The sequence below is a fragment of the Ciona robusta genome, chromosome 1, assembly GCF_009617815.1.
Source record: "Ciona robusta chromosome 1, ASM961781v2".
NCBI lineage: Eukaryota > Metazoa > Chordata > Ascidiacea > Phlebobranchia > Cionidae > Ciona > Ciona robusta.
In genome coordinates, this window is record NC_143235.1 from 14,544,235 (window position 1) to 14,554,299 (window position 10,065).

At 35.5% G+C, this 10,065-nt stretch overlaps 1 protein-coding gene across 3 annotated transcripts; it reads right to left on the reverse strand.

The window, feature by feature from the left end:
- Positions 1-109: 109 nt before the first annotated feature.
- Positions 110-8,350, reverse strand: LOC149743600 (iduronate 2-sulfatase-like). 3 transcript variants are annotated; one of them, XM_089877173.1, is made up of 12 exons: positions 8,162-8,350; positions 7,232-7,377; positions 6,701-6,878; positions 5,744-5,832; positions 4,775-4,921; positions 4,159-4,386; positions 3,319-3,445; positions 2,649-2,822; positions 2,317-2,420; positions 1,880-1,982; positions 1,174-1,358; positions 110-737 (listed from the first exon to the last, which is right to left on the reverse strand). In XM_089877173.1, the coding sequence occupies exons 1-12, from the start codon at positions 8,220-8,222 to the stop codon at positions 591-593; spliced, it is 1,689 nt and encodes a 562-aa protein (XP_089733299.1). In that variant the 5' UTR covers positions 8,223-8,350; the 3' UTR covers positions 110-590. The 3 variants fall into 3 exon arrangements, with proteins under 3 accessions (XP_089733299.1, XP_089733306.1, XP_089733313.1); XM_089877180.1 differs by having other exon boundaries at positions 7,232-7,374; positions 8,162-8,349; XM_089877187.1 differs by lacking the exon at positions 8,162-8,350 and adding an exon at positions 7,750-7,867.
- Positions 8,351-10,065: the final 1,715 nt, after the last annotated feature.

A 10,065-nucleotide genomic window follows, 5' to 3' on the forward strand; every position in this document is an offset into this window, starting at 1 on the left:
ATTTTCTTACTGCCACAACTGCAATTAATGCGTGTGGTGTCTGACTGCTGCCGCCGCACACGAGTGTGTTTATTTTAACCGCTTTTTAATAAGAATTAAATAAATCGTGTACACCAGAGACTTCTGCCTTTATATTTAGCGTTACGTGCTAATGGTTGTATATGAGGCATAAACTGTGCATGTTGAATAAATGTATGCATATAAAACAGAAGAATAAAACTTGTATATAAGACACTTTAAAGCATGAAACACGGTACATGAACAAATCAATTTTAGACTTGGATGGCATTTTCCGCTACCAACTAAACTAGTTTCGGGCTAAATTTAATTTTTCTGTTTTAGTCGCCAGACTAAAATTTAGTTGGTGGATTATGAACGACTAACTTATGTAATAAGTAATACAGAGAAACTTAGTTGGCCAGCTTTATGTAAAAATACACTGACCAAATTTTATTGACTAAACAAACGCGTTAAATAGTTCAGCGAATGACTAGTTTAGTTGGTAGCCAAGAAAACCATACCAGCATTCACTTTAATTACTGCTTTACAATTAAATAAGTAGCAAATTGTAACAATTATAAACTGCTTTTTTACTGAAAATCAAACACTTCATGTCTCCAACCCTTTGCAAGTCTTGTATGCAACTTTGAAACAAGGTTTGAATATTCCTTCAAGTTTGCCACGTTGTATATTTCGAGAGGATCTGAATCTCTCAAATAAAGTTCACGAGCGTGAACCTGAAATATTAAACTGGGTGAGAATTTTGACGAATGACTATGGACAATAATGAACCTATTTTACAGTGTGCAACTTAACACATATAGCCGGGTGGGGAAGATGGGACACCTTTTCATTTTATTTTCTCGTCCCATTTGTTAGTAAACAAAGAACATTTAAGAATTATATAACTGTAGCAAGCACAAGGTGTATGAAACAGAATACCCATGTCATAGAAGCAGTCATTTTCTAGAGCACGCAAGAAAAAAAAGATAACATTTATTTCTATTCAACTTGACAGTGAGCATGAGGTATATGAACACTCAATGTGTGTTTGATGTATAAGAACACATATGTTGTAAAAGAAAAGAAAGCAAAACAATTATGTACAAAAGCACTTGGCAAAGTGTGAATTACTTTAAATATCTTTCCAATAAATACATATCTCAAACTAACCTCTGAAAAGTTGGCAAAAAACTTGACTGGATTAAAACTGACCCACGCTGTATAGCGGTAGTGATGAGTCCTCATTGTGTAGCCCATGATACGTATGTCTTTTAAACTGGGAAGATCAGTGTTCTGCTGTGGATAATCAGACGGTCTTGGATATTGACTGAATACAGCAGATTTCCATGGTATGCCTAGAATGAATAAAGGAAACTCATTTATTTGGGCAACAACAGCCGTGGGGGCAGGGCAATGACAGTCGTTATAACACGGGTGTTCCATTTTATACACCTCGTGCCCGCTTACGAGTTACCACAAATGTAACTTATTTATCCTCGCATGGTGGGGCTACGGCAGTCGTTATAACATGAGTGTCCTGTTTCATACCCCCCTTACGATTTACCACGTAAGTAATTTTGTGGGTGAGATTTTTTAAGATTTTTTTCAATGCATGACATACAATGCTATAAGATGTCACCCACAAATATAGAACCTCTGAGGGTTAGTCTAATGTTACATACTACAACCTTTTTCTTGGGTGTTGGGGTAATGGGCCGAATCTGGCCCAAATCCAAGCTCTCATCCAGGCCTTTCTCTAGGACCTCACCCATATAGAATAGGATGTGCATATACAATGTTAGGGTAATGGACCAAATCTGGCCTTAATTCTGACGGAGTACTATGCCCAAAAAATAGAAAAAGAATAGAATACAACCTTTTTTTATATGAGTTTTAAGTCCTTTATGCTGGACAGCATAATTTTCTGATGAATATTCAATTAACTGCGCAAAGCTGGCTCCTTCGGTGCAAAACTTAACCTAAAAAAGATCATTTTTTAACAAAAAAATGCCTGAAGATTCGTACATTTTTACATTGCATGCAAAAAATAATAATAATAGGATTTTAGCAGTAAGGCACAAAATTGACCATTAATGAATGTAAGTTATTTAACCTACCGGTAGGAAACTGACAGCAGTTATAACGGGTGTTTTGTTTCATACATTTCGTGTCATTACGAATTACCAAGTATATTACTTTGTGGGTAACTATTATTTTCTATTTTTTCTATTTTGCGCCTAACATTATAAAACGGTGCCAGTTAAGCTATTGTTTTTGAAAACATGAAAGGATTCATAAAGCGGACAAACTTACTTTAAATGGACTTTCCGGGCATTTTGGTGGAACTGGGAGCTGCGCAAGTTCTGCAAGTGTTGGAAACAAATCTACAGCTTCTACTAAGACATTCAAGTGTGGACCTTTGTGGAGGTTGGGGTGTAAAAGTTGCGAGTTAGGCGCCTATATTCACAATATGCACATCTACGTATAAAGACCACGCTTGTTTTCTTTCAATTAAATATGTTTTTAACTGTAAGCGTGTTTTAACAACTGTTGTTTGTCGCTATATCCCGTCTTTTCGTTTAAAATATTTCTAAATCTTCGCTACCATAATCAAAGTTACAAATAAAAGCTATTAAGCTTATTACCTGACTTTACAGACTTGCGAGGCTTTTCATTGAAAACATCAATATATTGAAACTTTGGCTTCTTTCCTTTGTTAACATCAGTCATACCAGGTACATGGACAAGCATGGGCACTCGGGTCGTGACCTCAAAATTCTCATATTTGCACCAATCACCATGCTCTCCCAGACTCCACCCTAATTAGGGAAGAAGATTAAATTAATATAGTTTTAACCATTTGGGAAATAATTTGTTTTAATTTAAGATACAGATGACCTGATACTATTATATAGTAAGTTCATACACTTCATGCTCGCTGTTAGGATATTAAATGGGTGACTTCTTATACACCAGAAACATAAGGTATATACCAACCATAGACACACAACCTTAACAAGTTCTGCTTTGAATTAATAAGTAAACAAATTTCTCTCAGGTTCCATGGCGTGCCTTACTGTAGGACCTCACCCTTATAGAATAGAATGTGCATATACAATGTTGGGGTAATGGGCCAACTCTGGCCTAAATCCCAGGTCCCATGGCGTGCCTTGCTGTAGGACTTCACCCATATAGAATAGAATGTGCATATACAATGTTGGGGTAATGGGCTAACTTTGGCTTAAACCCCAGGTCCCATGGCATGCCTCGCTGTAGAACCTCACCCGTATAGAATATAAAATAACTATATACTACCATGGTCTCCAATCAGGGTGATTATTGTGTTGTCAGCAAAGCCAGATTGTTCAAGTTGTTGCAACACCTTGCCCACCATGCTATCCATGTATGTAACAGAGGAATAATAATGCTGACGGATTTTGCGCTGTGAGAAAAGAAAAGGTTATATATTATAAGAAGAATAAATGTATGAATGAATGAATGTAACTTACTTTATCTTTGTGTGGCTTAACAACGACAGTGGTTAAACATGGGTGTTTTGTTTCACACACCCCTTGCCATTTTAGAAGTTACCAAGTATGTTACTTTGTGGGTGAATAGTTTAGTATTTTTGTAGATTTTTTTTAAAGTAGCTTGCTTTTTGCTTTATCCCTGTGTGGCAGGGCTACGACAGTCGTTATAATCTAGTTTGCATGATTCATACGCACGAGTTACTATGTAAGTAACTTTATGCAATATTTTTAATGCATGGCTGAAAATTTAGACAACCCATAAGGAAACCACTGGGTTATCGCAATTGCAGTTAATTGTGTAATAAGTCCTAAGCTTGTTGAAGGCAGGTGTGCTAAGAGTTTTTTTTAATTTTAATAAAATAGCTGAATTTCAATTTTTAAAACACCTAAATCTCAATTTTTGTTAAAATATCTGAATTTTAAATTTTATCAAAATATTTAAATTTCAATTTTTGTTAAAATATCCAAATCTCATTTTTTTAAATTTCTAAATTTGAATTTTTATTAAAATACCTGAGTTTTCATTTTTTATTAGAATTTCTAAAACTTATTTTTTAAATATCTGTTAAAATACATCATTTTGATTTTTTTTTAAATATCTGAAAATCAGTTTTAATTAAAATACCTGAAAATCATAAGGAATTGGTCCAAATGGAAAACTAAGATTGAGAGATTTGACGTCTTCCCTGATCCTCATCTGGGTGTAAGGGGAGAACGCAACAGGTGGAAGTTCTTTAGGGATAAAGGGATTAGGTGCGAGGTCGATCTCAGATATGGGGTAAAGGTCAAGGTATTGTTCGGGGAATTTGTACGGGATGTGGGGTTTGTGGAAACCAACAGCGAGAAAAAATGGCTAGAAAATAAATAGAAATTTTTTTTTTTAAACAAGTCAAAATTTTGCTGGGAGGTACAGAACCGCCTACTGGACAAGCTGTACCATTTGATAAAATAACCATAGTTTTCCCTAAGTATCTGGTCTTGTAAAATGTGTTTCTAGAAGCAATTATTAATATTTTGTAAAATAAAATAAGACTAGAGTACAAAACATTGTAGCAGCCAATAGTGAGAAAAAATAGCTGAAAAGTATCGCCAGTAATAAAGGGAGGTAGCAGAAGTACATGACAGTCAGTATAATAGTGTTCTGCTTCATAAACCTCATGCCAGCTTACAGGTTACCTATTTTATTCTACCGAGCACGAGAATTAAAGAGAATTTTAATGGTGGCATAGAAATGAAACTACCTGAGATTTGTTGTTGCTAAACTTCCGTATCATCTCAACTGCATGGCCGGCACTTTGTATATCGGGAAGTGAATGTTCAGGTTGGGTGCTCACATTCACAGGACAAAGTAGATTCATGTGTAGTTTACCATCTGGTCCCGGACACACCTATTGGGAACAGAAATGTATGAAACAAAAGACATAAAAAGAGATGTCCTACAGAACTTTTTGTATAAACTTTTTGTATGCATGAAACTCTGTAATACAACGCATTTTATCCGTAATTGTTTATAACTGTTGTTCGGTGAATCTTGCCCCTGATCTAGCACTCATATTGTTGGATAATTCTCCTTGCATCATAACAGAATACACTAAGTTTACCATCTGGTCCCGGGCATGCCTATTGGGAACATAAATGAAAGCTCTGTAGAACATCTTATAAAAAGCGCTGTGGAATGGTATATTACTATATCAGTAATTATTGGTAAATGAGATATGTTTGCTAAATCTGGTCCTGATCTAACACATATTGTTAAATGATTCTCGTTGCATTATAATAAATACACCAAGTGCTACTAAGCATGCAGCAAACAAAACTCAAGTCTAACCAGCAGTGTACCTGATATATACTTCACCAACTACCAGCATCACCGGTCTTATATTCAAAATTTATTTTTAGTTTTTTGTGGTACATATATTTACAATTTTTAATACATACTATTTCTAAAGACCCAACAAAAAGTCTAATGGTAAACCAATGATATATTTTGCCAATTACCAGCATTGGCAGCATTATAAGTCTCTCATTCAAAAATTATTTTTACTAATTAAAAGCACTTGAAATTTTGTTTTTATTTGATCAGTAGTAACCCAATAATTCATCAGTAGTAATTTAGTAATTAAAAGCTGAATTACTTATGGATTATTTATATTTCTGTTACCCAAAAAATTTATAATATTTCAATGAAATATAATATTTTAATGCCATACCTGTTTCATCTTATACTTCTGTGTTGGTGGGTGGTAAGCAGGTAAGGACCAAGATAAAGGGAAGTCATCATTGTAGTTGGAACATATACCTTCATATGTAAAATATAACTGATTGTTTTCATAATAGTAATAAAAGTTTTTCATAATAATGAATGAATGAATGAAATTTATATCGTCTTTTTGGTCACAATAACGAAGAACAAGAGAGTTGACAAAAAGCGAAAAGACGGGTAGTAACGGTAAAACAACAGTTGTTAAAACACACTTATTGATAAACAAGAAAGAAATATTGTTTTGAATAAAAGGCGTGACCGTCACACCCTACAGACGAATAGTAATAATAGTTATTCATAATATTAATAAAGTTACACCCGTTTAGTATAATAATAATACCTTTTATTTGTCTCGACGATTACGGTAGCGAAGATTGAAAAATATTTAAACGAAAAGACAGAATATAGTGACAAAACAGCTTGTTAAAACATGGCTAAAAACATATTTAACTTTAATGTTGTTAAATTTGACTGACATTGTAAAGTTAAATATATTCTATAAATTGAGTCTATGCTTAAAATGATCTATGACAGTTTTGTAATGTATGGTTGACAAAAATTGTATTAATGATATGTATCTGTGTGTTCGGTTTCTGAAACAAAACACCCTGTTGGCCGCGTTATAATGATTGCTGTTGCCCGCCGTGCAAAGATAAACAAGTTACATAGGTGGTAACTCGTAAGCAGGCACGAGGTGTTTGAAACAGAACATCCGTGTTATAACGACTATCATTGCCCCACTATGCGAGATAAATAAGTTACATACGTGGTAGCTCGCAAGCGGGCACAAGGTGAAACAGAACACCAATGTTATAACAAGTTTCTTTACATCACCATATGAGGATAAAAAGTTTCATTAATTTATTTATAAACCTCTCACAATAAATAGTAAAAAGTTTTCTACCTGGATGAAACACTTTCCCAATGCTATAAGTGAAATAACCATTTTCTTTAAAATGTTGAGGCAGACTTGTATAGTTGCCTGCATGTGTTCGCCAATATGAACCAAAGTCATACAATCGTGTTGTATCTGGTCTTCTGCTGGTTAAGAATGATGTTCTGCTGGGACCACAAACTGCTTGCTGGTGGGAATGGTAGGATGAATTACTGGTTGCTAGTTATAGCTACATTCTTTTCTATAGTTTATTCTATGTTGGTGAGGTCATTTTCATGGACCTGGGATTTACACCAGATTGGCCCATTACCCCAACACTCTTTAATACAAACATTACGGCATTAATGGAGAAAAAAAAGTTAATAATATATCTTAACTTTTTTTATGTATTTTTTATGATATTTCCAACTTTTTTTCTTTCCAATATAGTTTATAATTTTTTTTCCTTTATCTGTGAAATTCAAGTTTTATAATATATTTTTAATCCGGGTTTTTCCAAAACTCATCAGTAATGAGTCGTTACCTCCCAACCCCCCCTACCTGTATGTGAGCATTTTCAAACTTCATTGAAAACGAAGCAAGTTTGTCAATGTTGGGAGAAAATATCTTCGGGTAGTCATAGCAACCAAGGGCGGGTCGAAGGTCATCAATGACGAGAAACAAAACGTTCGGACGCCCAGATTCTGCTGATGATGTCATCAAATAAAATACTAGGTACTAGTAAAGAGTTCTCCGTGACATTGGATATTAGGCAATTTGTGAGGGTATAGTTTGGGTTTAATAAAGAAGACTCTTCCCCGGCACCAATAGTGAGTAGTGATACTGATGGTATGATAGTGAAGAATGCTTCAGTATGCTACAGATTAGGCTGGTGGAAAGTGTTGGGGGTTGGTAGTTAGGAGTTAGTAGTAAGGCGGTACAGCCCGCACAGGTTAGGGGTTAGAGGTTAGTGGTTTATCATAAACCACACTGACATAACCGTTTTAAAGTATTACAGTTTCTCAGATACCAATGTCAATGCTATTCTGTGAATTTATTTAACAAAGTATTATACTTACTTTGGCCAGAAACAGATTGGGCTAATGGGAAGTGATAGAGGTTGGTAGTTGCAGGGGCTAGTGGTTATGTGGGGGTAGTAGTTAATGGTTAGCAGATAATGTAGAAGGAACATTTTTCACTAGCACCAGTAAGCGCATCAAGAAAAGCCGGTGCTAGTGAAGAATCTCCCCCCCCCACCTTATTTGCTAACCACTAACCTCTAACCACTATAACCACTAACTACTAACCCCTATAACCACTAACCCCCTAACCATCAACACCTAACCCCTTAACCTAGGGGTTAGGGGTGAGTGGTTAGCAAAAGGTTGGGGGGGAGATTCTTCACTTGCACCAAAATGCCCTTGTAAAACCGTTCTTAATATACATGTTGCCCAGTATAAATTACAAATTACACAAGAAATATACGTTTACCTGCAACGGTTTTTATGTTTGCAACGACCAACAGTAGTAACCCAAGAACGTAAAGATTCATTTTAACCTAAAATAGTCTCAGCACATACGGTTACAGGCGATAAAACAAGCACATATGATAAAACAAACAGCGTGTTTACAAAATTAAAATCAGCGTTTATTTTTCTATATCGGTAAATCCCCCTGCGAATTTTGTAAAATAGCAAAATGTCGATTTAAATTGGGGAGCAAAAACGAGAAGGTCCAGATTTTTCATGCTATTTATTTAAAGTAACCATGAATGTGTACAAGAAAACAGACAACCCATTGGTGATCACTGGGTTGGAGCAATTGCCGTTTAGTGACTTGCGTAAAGAGACATGGCCTACGTCCATAACGGTAGCAACAACGAGCCTGGAACCTGTAATGTCTGGGTTACAGGCTGGCGTGCTAACCGCTGTTACACAACGCTGGGTAATTTTCGTTTATTGTTTTTTTTTGCATTTGGTCGTTAGTTGACTAGTGGCAATACGCATAGAAAGGACAGGGGGAAATAAGTGTCTCGCCCAAGGAAACACACAAACAATAGAAGAGTCTAGCCTTGAACCCGGGACCTTTGTGTTCGCGAACTACTTTACAACGGCGACTGACAATCCACTAAAGCTACTATACAACTGAAACAAAGTTCATTAAAGAGCAAACAACCAACTTATGCTGTATGTCGAAGCTACAACTACTTTCGTTTTATGTAATTCACTTCACCCTTATGATCGACGGCTTGTATGTACCGATGGATGCACTTTTTTATTACCGTCTAAAGTATATCACATATCGCTCTTAAATAACCATGCGTATGCATCAGAAAAAATCAGAGGTTCCACTGTAGAACCATATATATAGTGAAGTGGGGAAGATGGGACACCTTTTTATTGTATTTTCTCATACATTTTGGTAGTAAACAAAGAACATTTAAAGAATTATAAAACCTTGTCTTCGCGACTTTCATAGACCATTGTTATTTGTTTAAAACACGACCAGGATGTTTATATCTTTTGTGCTAAAGGTGTCCCATCTTCCCCCACCCAACTATATAGTGGATTGGAGGAGATAGGACACCTTTTTATTCCCTTTTCCCGTCTCATTTGGTAGTAAATAAAGAACTTTCAATGAATTATAAAACCGTATCCTCACGACTCCCACAGACCGTTGTTAATTGTATACCACGTTTGTTTGAATATTTTAATATTATGTGCTAATGGTGTCACGTCCTTCCCCACCTCATTATATATTAGCATGACAAATATTTGAAAGCTATAATGGTGTAATTTAACATACCAATTCATTAACACGCTTGTTATTTCCGCACAATTATGACCTGCTGGTAATGAATAAAAGATTTTCAGAAATATTCCAAAAATAGTCAAACTACTTTGGGGCAAGATAGTACATGTTTTCTTTCTCGTTTATTACCCCATTTGGTAGCAAACAAAGAACATTTATACACAACTATACAACCACATCCACGCGACTCTAAATAAGCGTTGTTGATTGTTAAAAACACGATTGAAAAATATGTAATTTAGGTGCTAATGGTATCCCATCTTACCCCGCAGTACGATATAGATACAAAGTCACGGCCATTGTTTAAAGCCCAAGCGTTGCGGACAACAATGTTTGCACGCTCACTTAATATATGTTTAACCACGTTTAATCACTGTTTGACAACGGAGACGCTTTGCAAACTCCAGTTAAAATAACGCCACACTTAGTGCGCGTGTAGTTTGCTTACACGACATGAATTTACATAAATTATATTTAATCTCTTCGAATACAGTAACAAAGATCAGATCAATTAAAACAACATAGAAAAGGATATTAGCAGCAAGACGACAGTCGTTAAAATGGCGCCACGGGTAAAAATTACC